General features: G+C 34.5%; 2 protein-coding genes across 2 annotated transcripts; both read left to right on the top strand.

Moving 5' to 3' along the window:
- The first annotated feature begins 1,891 nt into the window (after positions 1 to 1,891).
- LOC140048908 (ATP-dependent DNA helicase RecQ-like) lies at positions 1,892 to 9,021 on the top strand. The gene is made up of 4 exons (XM_072093710.1): positions 1,892 to 2,149; positions 2,359 to 2,564; positions 2,868 to 3,625; positions 8,909 to 9,021. The coding sequence occupies exons 1-4, from the start codon at positions 1,892 to 1,894 to the stop codon at positions 9,019 to 9,021; spliced, it is 1,335 nt and encodes a 444-aa protein (XP_071949811.1).
- Positions 9,022 to 9,848: 827 nt separating this feature from the next.
- On the top strand, positions 9,849 to 17,058 carry LOC140048905 (uncharacterized). Its single transcript, XM_072093707.1, has 6 exons — positions 9,849 to 9,918; positions 10,383 to 14,408; positions 14,521 to 14,685; positions 15,005 to 15,066; positions 15,526 to 15,610; positions 16,895 to 17,058. The coding sequence occupies exons 1-6, from the start codon at positions 9,849 to 9,851 to the stop codon at positions 17,056 to 17,058; spliced, it is 4,572 nt and encodes a 1,523-aa protein (XP_071949808.1).
- Positions 17,059 to 18,434: the final 1,376 nt, after the last annotated feature.

The raw sequence follows: 18,434 nt of genomic DNA, 5'->3' as shown, positions 1-18,434 counted from the left end.
GGGCCTAGGCCGTCCTCTCTTCATCCAAGTGCAATTCATCCCAATGATGGTACCCAAGATGCTGCCTACAGAAGGTATTGGTTTCTGAATTTTTTTATTTGAATACTGTATATAATAATGTTTCCCTTTTTTCATCCACAGTTTCTTCATTTGTTGACATGGCCAAGATATTCCTTTCACAGAAGAAGCCTGATGGTACAAGACGGATTGTGTACTTTTTCCGTGAGAAAAACAACCAGGATGCTCTAGAAAACTATTCCAGTATAGAAAGGAGTTGCCTTGGGAGATGGGAAAATCTGACAGTCATAACTTATTAGTTATTTTAAATTGATACTTGTTTTGTAATCTGTTGATTCAGCCATTTGAAGTAGATAAAGAATGTCACGGAACAAAATATATTTCAGTACTTACGAAGAATCTCTTTTTTTACTCTGGTATTGATAAACATTATGACATCATGTAACAATTTTAATAAAAAATTGTTTTGTAAATAAAGTATATTCTAAATTGTATGTTGGTTTGACTAAAAACAAAACACATAATTTGATGAATACATACTTTGAAATATACCTTTATTGACATGATTATACAGTACTGATTTTTATACAAAATAAATTTACAACTCCAACCTTAAACTTTTTTTGTCTTTTGCTTTTATTTTATTATTTGTTAAGTTACACCAGTGTGTGATAATACTCTGTTTGATATTGGAATTACACATTCCCTTTAGCGACAAAAACCTCTCCATTTCTAAATCTAAGTTTCTAAAAAACAAATAATACACATCATCTTTTATGTGAAAAGCACCCCCTCCCCCTTTGAACGTCACTTCAACCAGTCATTGGTGTAGTCTATAGGAAAGAATTAGTTTCTTCTATACTTTTGACCTCCCAGCACAATAAAGTTCACATAAAATCATATAATACAATGCAGAATTATTTTCAGGCAGGGAAGAACTCTGGGCCTGGCCCTAGACCTAGGTAGGCTACCGGTACATGCAACTGGCGCGCACAGGAGATACTTTTAATGGCCGAGTAGCCTACAAATACACTGTTATTGTTAAAACAGGATCAGGCTAACTTAGTTTGGTAAGCATATCAATTCTAAATAGGCCTAGGTAGCTAGCCAGAAGAGAAGATTGTAGGCCTAGCCTAATAGTAGTTGAGTAGGGCCTATTTTTTTTTAGGCTAAAGTAACTAGCCTAGGCCTAGCTAGGAAGGAGTGCCTATTACATTCTAGGCCTAGGCCTAGGCCTACTAGCCCTAGATTGAAGTAGGACCTGGTGTAGCAAGTAGGCCTAGCCTATTACATATACTTGAAATGTGCGTACGGAAATTTTCTAAAAACGGAAAATACAAATACGACGACGACTACGTCGCGATATATATCGAAAAAGTTTAATGCGTCAGGTTACCAAGGGGGGGGGGGCGGTTCGACGAAGACGTCATCAGTAGTGTGTTGTTGCATGCGGTCACCTAGTCTGGGCTCCAGACGGAGTTTTGTCTTAATATTAGTAAAAATATAAATATTTTTGCACATATGGCGTTTCATACGTGTATTACTTGAGTTGGATACTCCGTCTGGGGAAACACGCACAAGTCACGTGGTTTGACACCAAGAATTCTTGGTGCATACGATTATCCGGTTGACTAGTTTCAGCTGCATGCGATTGGCTACTCACTCGTACACTGTTTTAATATTCATATTTCAGAATGTTGAGAAATCTAACAACTTAGATTGCGCATGCGCTCTGTTACGTTGAAAAGATCACCAGGGTGTTAAATTTTTCACGTGTGTAGTGTGCTTTTGTCTTTTCTTTTGTTATTAATATTAATACAATACAAATTGACAACTCAATTACAATTAACAATTGCCGAAGAAGTACTGTATTATGGAAGACGTGAAGATAAGCATCGCTTCTGTGACTCAGTTATTTGGATATGAAAACGCGAAAACCCACCAATGTAAGGTTTTAGAAGAAATAATTCGAGGGAATGATGTTTTGTTGTGTTCGCCTACTGGAAGTGGTAAATCTTTTTGCTACTCAGCTTTACCGTTTGTCCTAGAACATCTATCAACCGGAATAGCTGCTCCAACCTGTAACATTGTACTTGTGATTACACCGTTATTATCGCTCATGCAAGAACAGGTATGTATAGGCATTATGATTCCCCTCTATTATTAATTATCTATCTCTCTATGTATGTCTGTAGCCTATTTAGGCAGGTTAGGCATACTATTACTCCTATACTAATAATAATATTTTTTTTTCAAATAGTATTAGGGCCTAGGCCTAGGCCTATGAATGATGATGTGTTGATTATATTCTGTGCTAGCCTAGTAGTATCTTTTTTATAGACCAAATCTCTGAATCAGAAGAAGCTGAATGCAACTTATATTGGTAAAACTGGCGATGACAATGATTTAAGAAGTGGGAAGTTCAACATTGTATTTTCAAGCCCTGAAACTGTTTTAACAACTCATAGGCAGATGTTGTTGTCCAATCCATACCAAAAATCTGTTAAAGCTGTGTTTGTTGATGAGAGCCACTGTATAGAAAAGTGGTAAGATTTTTTCGTAAGATTGATATTTCAACATTAAGACATTTTAGTCAATCGATGGGACTGGGATAACGAAAAACAGTATTACATACAGACAGTAACTTAAGCACAATTAAACTAGAGTAGCTGAGGTTGAGTCTGTTGAAAATTAAAATGTTCATTTTTGAGTGATCGATCTACCTGTAGTTAAATAAATAACTTTCAAACAATGTTTTAATTAATAAGTCTGGGGTTTATTGTATTGTTGTGAAAATATGTTTTGCACAACAAGAAAATTGTAATAATTGTGTATTCCATATTTTATAGGGGTCACACCGTTGGAGGAGAGAGTGTCCCATTTCGTGAACACTACGCCAGGATTGGTGAATTACGGTCTATATTGCCAATGTCTGTACCAATGATTGCTCTTACAGCAACTGCTAGCAAGAAAACAAGAGCAACTATTATTAATGATCTACACATGAAAGTCCCAGTGTTAGTGGATTTGGGTGTAAATAAACCAAACATTCGGTACACAGTAATTAAGACGAAGCAAGGGTTCCGTGATGTTGATGCTTTATTTAGCATATTTGTGCCAATCATTGAAGAATTAAAAATTAAAAAAATAGAAGCATCCAGAACAATAGTGTTTTGTAGGAGGAGGAGTCACTGTAGAGATCTCTACGAAATGTTCATGACGGCTTTAGGTGTTGAAGCATATGACGCCACATGTAAACATGTAGATGACAGAGGAAGATTTGTGGCAATGTTCCAGCAGGGAACAGATGTTGATGTTAAAGAGAGCGTAATGTCATCATTTGCCGATCCGAATGGAGTAATCCGTGTCTTATTTTCAACAATTGCATTTGGTATGGGAATGGATGTCAAGGGACTGCAAACAGTAATTCATCTTGGCCCACCAGCAGACCTGGATGATTATTTACAAGAAACTGGCCGTGCCGGGCGTGATTCATTGAAACAGAGTTTTGCAATACTACTTAAATACAGCCACAGTACAAGTAGAACTTCTGAATCAATGAAAGAATATATTTCGGGTAATAAATGTAGAAGAAAAACACTAATGAGCTTTTTTGAGTGTGAACCATGCAGTGTGGTGAAACATTTGTGCTGCGATGTCTGTGCTGCCGTGTGCACATGTGAATGTGCATGCAATGGTGCTTGTAACTGTGATACAAAATGCACATATAACGACAACCAATTAGAAATTTCCATCAAAAAGATAATCCATCAACTAGATGCACGGCATTCTGCTTGTTTTCATAAAAAAGTGAATTGTGTATCTATCGAAAAGACATCCCAGATTAGAAATGATTTATATAGATATAGAAATGAACTGGCAGGTGGTCTAACAGATGACAAATTATTCACAAATGTAAATATTTCAACACAGTACAGTAATCAACTTATTGAACATATCATAAAGGATTTGCCCTACATACCAAATCGTTCAGTGTTTATGCAACATTTCTTATTTTATTCATCTGAACATGCAGAATGTTCCTGGGATATTGTAAAATCTGTAATTAGTGATTCACAGATATTAGTTAATGACCAGTTACATAGTGACAACATTTCTTCATCTGAGTCTTCAACTCAGTCCAGTGAAAGTGATTCTGACAATCATGCAAAACATCCTTTACTAAATAGCAGTGATGATGATTAAGTAATTGGTAATGGTTTATAATAGATTTAATGTTAACCTTTCTTTTTGCTAATGAGGCTGTATAGCAATGTTAAGCAACAAATTATACTTCATAACTATCTACTGTATATAATAATATACAATACTGTATGACTCCACTCTATTTATAACGCTAATTTTTTAATGCATACAATACATTGATATATGTTGTTATACTTTAATCAATAAATACTACATTATTCAAGTTCAACAGGTAGTCTACTGTAGTGGTATACAGACAACCTTAGGACAATTCAACAATAGAGTACTGATAATTAACAGATGATGAGATATGTCAAGAAACGTTTTATACAGTACAGTAGTTTTATTTTGTTTAAAGTACAGTAATCTGCCTGTTGTATTAAATGTAAAATTCCTTTTTTTTCCATTGGTCATATTTTGCAAACAAGACAAGACATCAACTCTTTTGTGGTAAACTTTAAAATTATGATTAGTAAGCATGTCGATATTCACATAAATTTAGGAAAAAGAAATTGCACATCCCTTCATAACTTTCATTTATAACACTCATTTTGTATAAATTATCAAGTTAATCTGGCTGAACAAACACTCCAGATGATTTAATTATAATATTTACTCCAAATTAATAGCACAATAAATGTGTTGTGAAGATGTTTTATACAGTAATGACTGTAGTTTTACTTTTGTTGCAATCCTAAAGATAAAGTGTAACAGAATTTACATAGGCCTACAGTCATTCACTCCCACCTTCATTCAATTGCTGCGTTGAGGGTAATAGTGTTTTCTGGAAATTGTCTTTAGTGATTTATCCATCCATGTTTTCATTTTCTCCATGTCCAGCTTATTCAGCATATTGCTTTCAACGTATGGGTATGTGGTGTACGCCCTACCCGGAATATACTTAAATAAGTCAAGGTTGCTGAACTGAGCTACTAGAGTAAGTACATCTTCAGTGAAGTCGACATCACTATGTTTCCCACTTGGTTTTTTGACATTTGATTGTTTGTCAAAATTGTTAACAATTTCCTCGGTGAAAAACAAACTTCTGCTTATACGGTTGATAGTTTTCTCAGTGACCTCACCTCTATAAGAATGCAATTCTTCCTTAAACTGTTTGTTTGCATGTTCAACGTCTAAGTCCATTGGAAAATTAGTGTCTCGTTGACCTCTGTAATTTACAAATCTGTTCCATGTAAGGTTGAATGCTTGCCTTGGAGTCAACAAACATAATATCTGGGCTAGTGTCTCAAAAGTTCCATAACCATACTTTGGTGTGCGAGAGGTTGCTTTGTAAAATAACAGGAAGTACTTATATAATCTGACTACTCTACCACCATCTCCCATCTTTATTGCATTGTTGTGGTTGCAACGAAGCATGGAGAGTATCAGTACTTTTCTGGTATAGTTGTAAATGTGGTCTTCCTCATGTGTAGGTATTGGAGGGCATTCTTTTGTTCGTCGGAACCTGTGCACTCTTTCTTCATGCTTGATTAGTGCTGTAGATCGTTTGTACACTTTTGTACAGAACTTGCATTGAAAATCTGTTTTTTCTGTTGAGATTTCACAAATAGTAGGCGTCTCTGAAAAAATGTGAGTCCCTATAAAGTTAGTGATAGTCGACTTGACATACTCTTCCTTACCAACAACATCTAATGGGGATCCAATAAATGCATTTACTGATGGTGCAGAGTTAACATTAGCCATACCAAAAAAGGATAGAGCACCAGATACAAGATAGCTATCAGTGTACTTATCCAACAAGTCAGATGCAGCATAGTAGCAGTTATGAGGATGTTTTGTCACATTTCTGGCATTTAATACATTTCTTGCAGCATAAAGAGTACCAATGTCACGTGCTGATCTGGTGTCATATAGCTGCTTCCAACATACCTGAAAGAATACATGAACAATTGTATCAATATCATGATATGTCTGATGTGAAAGTCTTCACAATTACTGGTAAGGCCAATTTACACAGACTTTGGCCTTTAGGATATGTAATAAAACCGAGGTAATTTTAAGGTGTGTTTATGCATTTTTCAGCCCTACACACATCTAACTCTACATCCTAGGTGAGGAAATAGGTTCCACTTTATTGCTTATTGATTTAGGTCTGTATGGTTGATTACTGTATATTAAGTACAATACTGAACTACAGACTTACAGCTTCTAACCATTCTGCTTGTTGATGAAAGTCCTCCATTTTCGGAATCAAACCTTCCAATCGTTTTGATGGTGTTCGAGCATCTTGCATAGTCGACTGTGCTCCTTTGTGTCTCTCAAAAGTGAGATAGTCACCACCACTCAGAATCTGTTTGATAAATTATGAAAACTTGATTTATTCATCCAAATATTGGTAATTCAAGTTGCACTTATTAAAAACCATTTGATTCATTAATTTTACATAATAAATGAATTTGTTAAACGACATTAATTACTATTGAAGAAAACAAACATCTCCTTTTAAAATCTAATATTAAATATAATAATAATACCTTTACTGGTTTCTGCATACTTGTGGCATCATCAGAATGACCTGGTACATATTGATGCAAGTACTTACAAATATCAAGCATGTCCTCCTCTTTAGATTCATTCTTTTCCAAGACTCCAAGGTGTACCTGTGAATGTAAACAAATAAGTATTTTGAATATGTTGATTTAAATGAAATGTGTAAATGGTTCTTGAATTTGTTTCTCAAAAAGTAAACAATTTAACTTTTTTTGATGGGAGTGAGCAAAACACCTTGCTATGACATTGCAATATTGTGTTCTGCATGTTTTAATTGGCTGCCAGGACAAAACTTATAATTTGCCTGACACTCAGTCATATTTTGTCATTTTCATGCATATTTAAAATTTACCTTTTTGGTCTTTGATTTCACGTCTCTCATAAATGGATGAGAAATGCAATTAGGCATAAATTCTTTGAACCAACTAAGTGAAGGAATGTACTTTGTCCAGATTTGACAAATGAGCCACACAAATTCACTTGTCAATATCTCATTGTCTGTAGTCGATGGCAGGAATAAAGTGCATGGTACAGATTTTGAATCTAAAATTGGATTTTCATCGGGAAGGTGCTTTCCACTTATGCGATTTTGATATGCAATCAACTGGTAGAGATGGTGGTCTTTATGCTGTCTTTTTGAAGTCATATGCCTCACTTTGAATCTGACATCAACATTGTCGCCTTGTTAAAAAATAAAATATATCACTGTGTGTCTGTCCACAACCCAATGATATCATGTACATGATACATGATAATCAATTATGGCCAGAATTGATTCCTGGACACTGGGATTGGAAGACAAACATGTTTACAAGCTACAGCTCCACTATATTCAATTATGTCATCATTACATAACTAAAATTGAGAAATATTAAATCTCAGTTTTATTAATTAAAAAAGGTTAGGTTAGTCACCATAAACTTAACTAATGCATGCTGAATTTACCTGTAAATGAATAACCAGGTGGCATTCCTTGTCTGAAATCTTTCAGCCTAGAGTTGTGGTGACCATCATGCAATCTGTCTATTATTAAGTCTTTCTCTTCTTGATGTACTTTCTCTTCTGTCTCTTTCCATTCTAGAAGTGGTTCTGCAAATGATTCACCAAAGGCTTCAAGTGTATCATTTGCAGACCTGTATGACATGGTGTCATACAGTGCTGCAAGCCGTTGAAATCCAACCTAATAAAATACAGAATTTTCATACTTATCATTTACATGTTTTTCCAACAGCAATATCCAACGTAACAAGTCAAATAAAAGTATATTATTGAAATTGAGGTTTATTACCTTTTTGAGCCCAGCTTTCTTAAGAATTATTCCCTTAAGCTTTTTCATTGCATTCATTTGCTCATTGTAGATGTTTAGAAGTTTGGAAATGCAATCTAAAATTGCTGGCATCACGGTTGTGGTGTTTTTTTTAACATTACGTTGTAATTGTTTGATGTTGCTGACAGCAGTCATAATGAACTGTAGAAAATAAGGTGCTTTTTCCTTCAGCTCTTCGTGGAAGACATCCCAACTAAATTTGGCAAGCTCTTCCTTTGTTGTTTTTCTGAGCACTGACTCATCCACTTTTGAGCAAATTGTATATACCTGCAAACAATTGCAATTTGCTAATCTATATAATTCAACACAAATTTTATAATTCATTTACATAGTTCCCTCTTCAAAAAATATTGAATGAAAAAAAAACTTGCATTTTCTGACAGTTTTTAAGTATTACCAGTACCAGAAACAAGGTTACTTTGTAAATAACATATCATATAAAAATTAATATTTGTATTGTTTTACATTGTATTTTAGTTATTTGTATTTTTTTTAATTATTTTGATGCACTACTGGTTAGTTTGTTCTGTTTTTGCAAAACATCATCCCAAATAAAGTTATTATTATACTACATGCCTACCTCCTGTTTGATGATATTACAACATTCTGTAAAAACACATTCCTTAAGATGATCATCACAACTTAAAACAGCTCTACCAATACTGGAAGAATCACCAACAACAATCTGCTTGAGGACAGTGTTGAATTTGTGTTTTGCTGTTCTTGTCTGGGTACCACCAGGAAACGGTAAAATAATCTACAAAAACCACACACAGTAACACTCTATTAAGTTATATTATTGATTAAATGTTGGCCTCTAGATTTATACTGTAATAAATCTTTGAGTTAATTCATTTTTATTATTGTATTTGTTAATATTAAAAAAGAAAAGTTTTTATGACCCAAAATTCAATCGGAATGCATCATTTTTTAATCGATTTTTTTTGTATTATAAATAATAATATAAATTATATTATTGTCATTTATTTAATATTTATTTTGATTGTGAATTTATTAATTATTGGCTAGGCCTAGGCATAATTGCTAGCCGAACTAGCTAGGCCTACTACTAAATATGTAATACCTAAATAAAAATATATTAGTTATGAACAATAAAGAATAGGTCTAAGTATTTAAACGCACCTTGATAGTATTACTAGTACTTCCAGCATTTAAACTTAATCCCCTGTTCTCGTTGAGAGGGATGCTACCGAGTGGTGAGGGGCTTTCTCCGCGACATCCTAAGCTCAGCTCCATTTCCAAGCTTCTTTTTGTATTAGAAGAAGGCACTGCTGGGGCAGCTCTTTTTAAAACGGTTACCTGCTTTACAAAGCGAGCAAATGTGTTTTTAACTTGCCCTTTTAGTTTCTCAATATTTCTATGTATCGTTTTTATTTTCATGTCGCATAATCGACAACACGATATTCCGCTACCTTTGATTTGGGTGAGTGACGTACATTGTTGAGGGCTAAGGATGATGTCTAATCGCTTGAAAACGTCCAAGGCTGTCTCCCCATGGAATAATGAAAGCCTCCTTGATTTCAGAGTTGCTTCCCCACAAACTATACATACGCACTGAAGTTTGTGCGGAGACAGTACTTCTCGCGTATGTTGTTTTTTCGGTGTTTTCTTTTGGAACTCATCCATGTTTTTGTGGCTATGGGTCTATCGGTGATGTAAGCCTAGGCTACTTAATACTAGCTCAATAACGAGTGTTACCACCACGAAACTCGCTCGCGATAACTTTCATCCTGTATTGCACAATGCAATTAATTAGAGCCCCAAAATGAGGTCCGTTGATTGGTTGATTCTACAGCCACATATTTACATAAACCCGCCCCACATAGCTAAATACGGTATGATAACCTACGTCATTCTTATCGGAGGTTTGCGGTCTGCAAATCGATTTCTATACGTGTTTCACAAGTCTGTATTTTCAGACAAAAATCAAAACGACGACGTGTTGAATGAAATAAAAAAAGACAATAAATACAGACTTGGAGCAAGTCTAGCGGTCACCGACCGGAAAACAATCGCTTCTGGGCATGCGCAAAGCAATTACTTCGTCTTGAGCGAACATCCGTTGATTATGTAATCGAATCGGTGGTGCCGCGCGTTGTAACGTTTGATGTAAGGTCCGTGAGTTTTCCATGTAATTTAACTCTTTAACTCTTCCCTGATATTATTAAGTAAACAAGAAAGACAAGAACGACAAAAAATTACTTGCTAGGTTGCACTATTGTAGCGTACAGTGACATCTCTACAATCTTTTTTAAAATGTTAATCAATACAATTTAATGATAATGTTGTGTCTGTTTAGGTTTTGTTGTAGATGGATTCTTTTCTCCTGATCGAGGAATAAGAATGGAATCATCTACGTCATTTGCATCTTTTGATGACACGCCTTTTTCCTGGCTACTCAATACTGAGGAATCTACTGTAGAAGTGTTTGTGAATTATGATTTGTCACCGAATCTTGATATTCCATCAGATCTAAACATGATGACAAAGATTATAAGTGATCTTAAAAACATGCCACCTCAAGTGAAAGAATTGAGTAAACAACTATTGGCTGTTGAAAATGACGACTTATATTCTTTTCTGTTATCTACAGTCAATGATTTAACTTACAATATTAATCAGTATTTTCAAGCGTTAACCCAAAAAGATTTGAAACAGATTGCTATTTCTCTGGCAGATTTACGTGTACAGTGTAAACGTATTTTGAATTCTCTTTGGAATGTTAATGATAAATTGTCTACCAATCCCAGTAAGAATAATCTGCAAAATGATGTTCTTAATGTTACAGCTAGAATAGAGCATCTCAGTAACAAAGTTCTTGTAGAAGTACAGAATCTTTTCGTTTATGAAACTACGTCAGGGTCTGGTTTCCGCATTAACTCTAGAATATGTTTATCAAATAATTTCTGTTTTCCGTCTTTGGAGGTAAACGTCTTAAATTCATTTAACAATTGTCCAAACCTAAAAGACCAACACCAGATTAATCAACCCGTTCCTAATGTCTGCATGACAGGAGAGTACTTTATTACTCAAACCCTCAATCAATTCATCCGTGTTCCAGCTGGATCAAAATTAAGATTAGCATTTGCATGCAATGTTAATCATTGGATAGGAAATATACCAGTGTATATAAAACTACTTGGAATTGAACAAGATACCACTATGCACCTGACAATGGATGATATTTATTTTAGTTTTTCTGGTAAGCTTTGGGGTTTATTTGATGTGAGTGGTAACGTTACATCAAGATTGGGATCGTTTGAGTCGATGGTGTTATCTGCAAATGGAGAAGTAGCAGTTGAAGGTCCATTGTCATTAGGGAAAATATTGAAAAACAACATAATCTCTTTATCCCATAAATTAGTTGACGATAGCGAACGAAGACTTAGCCAAGTTTCAAAGTCCCTCGACATAGCAATATCAACATTGCAGAATACATTGAAAGAAGAAGCCATTCAAACAGCTAATGTTGCTGAAGCTAGGGATAAACATGATTCTGCTTTAAAAGATATTGTTGAAGCAAACAATGCAGTTGAAAGAGCTCGCAAAACGCTTGAAGATTTACGCCATGATACAAGGGATTTAGAAGAAGCCGTGGACAATGTTTGCGAAATACATGAATGTAGTGGTGTATGTCTACCCGGAAGTAAACTTGTTCCCTACGTAGAAGATGTGTATGGATATGTTCCATATGAATGTTGTATTAACAAAGAAGAATCAACAGTTGTTAACGAGACAACCGCCTGTTGCGATATTTGTTATTTAGCAACCCCGGTTAAGACCATGAGTTTAGATCCTATAAAACTTATTACTGCTGCGTATGATTTTATTATGAAAAAATATATTAGTGGTGTAATAGCTGTTATAACGTCCATAAAGAAAGGCAGTCGAAATTCTTATTCAAAAGGTGAATGTTGTGAAGAATGCCAAAAACCAGTTTTAGTAACAGCTACGTTGCAATCATGTAGCACATGTGTCAATTATGAAATCATAGGTCAAATAAAGAGGTCTAAAACAGAAGAAGTCTTTTGCAGTACTCATATACCGGACGCCAATTGTGTGCAAACAAATGAACAATGCCGAAAACAAAGAAGTCGAGCATTTGATCAAATAAAAAAAGAAACACCCGACCTTGCTGTGCCTATTAAAGAGTGTGATGATGCTGTTTTAAGTGCATCAGTTGCAGAGGCAGTATTGAACGAAGCACTAATCGATCTCGACAATGCATTGAACCAGCAAAAAGAAGTATCAGATAGGGTTATGATACTGAAGAAACATTTCAACAATACCCAAGATGCATTGGACAAAATACGAAGAGAAGTTGAAGCAGGTCTGAATATAAAACAACATCAAATAAACGGATCACTTGAAGACAGTTTAGAGTTAAAGAAACTTCACTTTAACATTGATCTAGTTGAAGAAGACACTTCCATGATTCCAGTTGTATGTTATATGACGTTGTCATCTACTCCTGTACAGATTCAAGTATTTATTGATGCCAACAATTTAAATTACACTATTGAAAATGCTGCACTTTTCATTACGGGAGAATTGTTTGGTGACGTAACAAGATCAGTTGGAAGAAGGAGAGGAGTAAACCAAAACCGTGATGGATTTCGTAGAAGACGTGACATCACTACCTTTATTCAACAGCCACCAATTCAAAAGATCGGTTATATTCTGGTGAACGATTCTCAAGATCTCAATATTACAAGCAGCCTTTCGCGAGATCAAAATGTCATTCGAAATGAGGAGAGGTGTGCAGATTATAACAACATACTGGATTTTGTTAAACATTCTTTCCAAACACTATTAGAGACTGTAAATATTAGTAAAGTTGCTAATGCAAAATCACTGGAAACAGAAGAAATGTTTCAACATGACTACTTGTACAATCTATCAGTGGTAACATCACCGAGTGATGTAAATAGAAGTGCATTGTTATATTTTAACTTAACTATGAGTGATTTAGAAGAGTCCAATACAGGTAATGGAGTTGAGGAAAAAGCGTTGTCAAAAGTTATTAATTCTTTAAAGAGGAAAACAAACAACACCAAATCATTACTTGAGGTTGACTTGATGACTAATTGGAAAACTGTTATGGATCAATATACTCGTAATGCAAGTGGTATCACTGACTGCGAAGGGTTTTATGATTGCTTAACAGCGGAATTGATTGCTTTAAAATATTTGTCAGAAGGTAAAGAGATTTACCAGAATGTTTCTGCCCTCGATGAATATGTATCAACTTTTCTGAATGCTAATTTGTCAAGCTCCGATAAACTAGAAACAAGTGGAAAGATTGTACTAACTCGGGTTATTTTTCTCAAAAATTACAATGATATATGTTTAGAAGCTCCCGTCATTACCGAGCACCCAAAACCAAACATATCTACTGTTGAAGGAGAGGACATTACTCTGACGTGCCAAGCCACTGGAAATCCATTACCAAAATTTAGTTGGAAGTTTAATGGCCAAATACTGAGTGGAATGAATTCAAACTCATTGCATTTAAACCAAGTAAATTCATCTAATTCTGGAACTTACAGTTGTCAGGCTTGCAATAAAGTTACAAAGGTTTCATCATTACAATGTGACGTCACAATTGAATTTGCACCACTGATCACCGAGCATCCGCAAGACACTGTAATCGAACATGGTAATATTGAAGGCGCATATTTCACTTGTCAGGCGTCCGCTCGGCCACTGGCAGACTATCAATGGTACTTTCAGTCTTTATCGTCAGATATGGAACTAATCCCAGGTCAGAATGGCTCGATTATTGAGATATTAAGCCCAACATTTAACCAAGATGGATGGTATACATGTAAAGCTTCAAACAATCACGGGCAACAGCTATCAAGTGCGGCAAAACTTCACGTTCTAGGAATATCGATGCCAGAATTCTCGAGCAAAATCGCTATATCATTTTTCAGTGTAGGCTCTTTCAAGTCAAAAAAGACATCATTGGAAGATACTATTGCAAATGTCATGAGTAACACTGATGCAGAATTAGAACGTCTCAACTATCAGGAATTCACGCAAAATGGTAAATCATTTCTAAGGCAGACAACATTTGAAATAAAAAGTACAAATGCAACATCTATTGATGTGGTAACTGTAAGCCGAGAAGAATCAGCATATCGGGTTAAAGACAAGATTGAAAGCATCCATGAAAAAGTAGTCCAGCTTAAAAATATGCTCACTCCTGGTGAAACATTCAAACATAGAGGTGAAATTGTTGAAATGGTAGAGTTTAATGCTGCTTTAAATGGTCCTATATGTCCGAACACTCAGTACGCACACACTGATGGATATATATGTGGTGAGTTGATTTTGTTGTTGATTTTGTTTAAATTAAAATGTTCGTATGTTCTGTTTTTATTTATGTAGTTTTGAAAAGGTAGAACAATCACATGTTACTTTTCATTTCTTAGTGAACTGTCCTCCCGGGTCATACCGTGGAAATGATAACTTGCCTGCAGTGTGTCAGAAATGCCCACAAGGGTTTCACCAGCCTAAAGAAGGACAGACGAAATGTCTGAGATGTGATGGATGTAGCGATGCTGATTTTGAAGCACACAAACACAATAAGCTTCCTCGTATGTATACGATTTTTTACATTTTTGTTTAAAAAATTGATATCGGCGTTTGCCTCTGTAAGATTCTTTTTTATATGTTGTACACGTCCGCATTCTTGCTTAGTGACCATGCTGGTCAAAGTAAAGTCATTCACAAAAAAATAAGAATACACTGTACAAAATCATTGCGCTTTTTAATTTTCCACCAAGCATGTTTTGATGTTCGTATCTTCAAAATAATTAAGTAAGTAGATTACTGTTTTTATAGAACATGGCTACATCCACTTTGTTTATTGTTTTGAGTTATGTTAACATGCTATTTATTTTGTTTTTATTTTAGCTGCTTCTTCAAGTATGCTGTCTAGAACGATGATATCTGAAGAGAAGCATGTCGCCAAAAAGGTAACCATTCTATAAAATCAGTCACTGTTTAGAAAACTCTTCTGTAACATTATATGGATATTTGGAGTAGTTATACGCTTATTGTTGTTTGACCATTGAATTAGGTAAAGTAAAAAGTCAACTTAGTAATATTTACAAAACCTACAAATGGCTGGACGAAAACTGCACATACACATTATACACAAATTAAACTTCATGAATGATTGTAAAAATCATACGGTACTGGGTTTAGATCAACTAGCATTCTTGCTACCGATAAATCGTACAATGATAGGAGTCTTTCTAATGACAGCTTACTACGAATGAATGATTGATTCCATTATGTATCACTTTCATACAAATATGTACTACCCTCTTTAACTCGTAAGAACATCGGGTGTAAGAATCACCAACCTTTCTGGGCAATGAAACATGCTTTTCTACGTACGCTTAATTTAATTCAATTGTTTCTGTTTTAAGGACGGCAGTAAGTGGACCAACAGCGCCGTAGGTGTAATGGTTATCTTGATTGTTGTACGCATAGGAAGAGTAATCAAGAGTAAAGGTACGTGGCGTGTTAAAAGATAGTTAATCTAACCAGGTATAATAACACATCTCATTGATATCTTACCAAAGAATGAATTATTAGTATAAGCATTGTTTTACACTAATACATTTTCAACTGTTCCCTCCTGTAAGTGGTGAACCATGAGCTCACTGTTGGTTGGGAAATGAATAAATAAATAAAAATAACAACTTTAGATTCAATATTCTGATCATTTCCGCCGGCCTTACAAAAATAGATAAATAAAATAATATAAGAAATAAATCCAAACAATTAAAGCCAAAATCAGCTGTGAATACTGCCACCACACCAACTTAGTTCCGTAATAATCAACATGATGATTGTGGGAACTCATACCGATGAAGATGAAGATACTATGATGTGGTAAATAACAGCATGGTAGCTAAATTCATACCACAACGCAAATTTCTCCTCCCCCACCTCATCACCTTCCTCCTGTCACCCATAACTACCCTTTTAAAGGAAAGACCACCATTTAAATGAATCAATTCTGGAAACAATTAACAAGAAAGTATGCTATAAGGTTAACACAGAAATACAAAAACGCTCATGTATTATTTATCTCCGCCAATGAGGTTTGTGTAATCGATCGCGTGTGTCTGTTTCTTAGCAGAATTACTCAAAAAGGTATTGCAATATCTTTACCAATAAGAAAATACAGATAGATATGTGGTCAAGGACCACTCCATTAAATTTTGGAGGCAATTCGGAACACTTTTTAGTATTATTTTCAGACCTAGTGTTAAAAGATAGGACAGAAGTTCCAAAAGCCAGCGAGCAGTCTTAAAGTAACAAGTAACTGAAATTGCATTTTCTCGAGAACTACTTGTCCAAAAAATTTCTTTTGTGCAAGAAGCAAAAGTTATAATTTGTAATTTGTAATTTTAAAACATAATTTGAATTAATGTACAGGGTTTTTTTTAAACGAGTAGTTTTTAAAAACCTATTTCTGTTCAAATTCACTCGTTTGTTTTTGGCGTTCCTGACAACTGAAACTATTGTTAGTTGAAAGGCTGGTTACATAACCTTTAAGAAGGAGAATTTTACAGTAGGTGGAGGTATGCACTCTCGGAGTGGCTTTCTAGTTGTTTATGTTATTGCAGTTACTATATTTCCGTATTTGATAAATCTAAAAAAAAAATAAATAAAAGCCCTCCACCATTTCCGTATTTTGGAAAGACTCGCATATTTTGGAATAGTTTAGCGCCTCCAAGAAATTTGGATTGAGCGAGAGAAATTTAAATGATTGCTTTTTTTTCGCAGTGTACAAGAAGCAAAATGACTACCAATATCAGAAGATGCAAAAGTCAGGAGACGAATACGTTCCCACTAAGAAGCATACTTTGTGCCCAAAAGGGAAATCTGTAAAAGCTCTGATCCTTTGTTTGTTAATTGTAATTTATTTTTATTTATTTAATTTATTTTAATATATCCACAAATCACAGAAAAGAAACTGAATTGCTTGGGATTTACATAACAATAAAAATTGCACAGATCAATATACACATATAAAGACAATAACAAATTTACCAATTAGATATAAAAATATATGGTTGAAGAATTATCTTTAAATTACTAAGTATAAAAATTACGGTACGGATATGCACTTATAAATATATATATATATATATATATATATATATGAAAAAAACTAAACTGATTAACAATTCATTAAAAACATTAAAAAAGTATAAAAATTCACTAAAAAACACAAGGGAGCCAACAGATGTTGCACGCTGTAGTTGTTTTAAAAATCTTTATATATTATTATTATTTTTATTAAAAATTCTGGTAAAATACGGGATTGCACTATTATGATAACGGTTGACTTTGGCTAATGGCTCAACATTTTTTGGGTTTCGAAGAACCATATTGTGAGCTGTGTTATTTTTATTGAACCGCCATGAAAAACGATCGTCTTTTGCGCAAGTTTTGGCAAGTTTAAGGCACAGCTTTGTTCTACGTTCCGATTAGGAGGTTAAGGTTACGTAATGCGTGGGGATAATCTATATATTTATGACCTAGAATGATTCGGAATGCTCTCTTCTGTATTTTTTTATAGTTATACCTGAATGCCACACTTGAGCCGCATATTCAAGGGTAGATCTAATGTAGCCAGTATAAACCGCTACTAGATCTTCTACAGGGACACTGAATTTGTTTAGACGACATAACATATAAAGTTTTCTACTACTTTTAAAGATGATTTCACTAACATTTGTATCCCATTTAAGGTTGTTTTGGACCCAAACACCTATGATATTCACTTCTGTGACACATTCCAGTTGTCGGTCGTCAATTACAATGGGATCAATGACTGGAAGTGCTTTTTGAAACGAAAAGTACATCATTTTACATTTATCAACATTAAGATTGAGTTTATTTTCATTTGACCATATAAAAAAATCCTTAACTGTTTGTTGGATATTAGAAGAATTGTTTCTTTTAACCACTTCACCGATACATAAATCATCAACGTATTTACATACTTTTAACACTTTGAACACTATTAAACAAGACGGAGTTATACTTCACTTTTTGTGTACGTTCTGAAACAAAACTTATGATCCAAGGTATTATTTCTGGTCTACATCCTAATTTAACTAGCTTGTTCACAGCAATAGTGTGGTCCACACTGTCAAAGGCCTTCTACTATCAAGTTTAAATTATCGAAAGAATATAATAAATTATGAAGTTATTGTTATTAATATAATCTGTGTTCTTTTTCTCATTTTTAATGTCATTATTTCTGCATAATTGAATTCAAGAAATTATACATTACAATCCCGGTCCACGGTAATAG

This window comes from Antedon mediterranea, chromosome 5 (assembly GCF_964355755.1).
Source record: "Antedon mediterranea chromosome 5, ecAntMedi1.1, whole genome shotgun sequence".
Classification (NCBI taxonomy): Eukaryota; Metazoa; Echinodermata; class Crinoidea; order Comatulida; family Antedonidae; genus Antedon; species Antedon mediterranea.
Note: the sequence above shows the minus strand (reverse complement) of the source record. Positions and strands in the feature narration are given on the sequence as shown.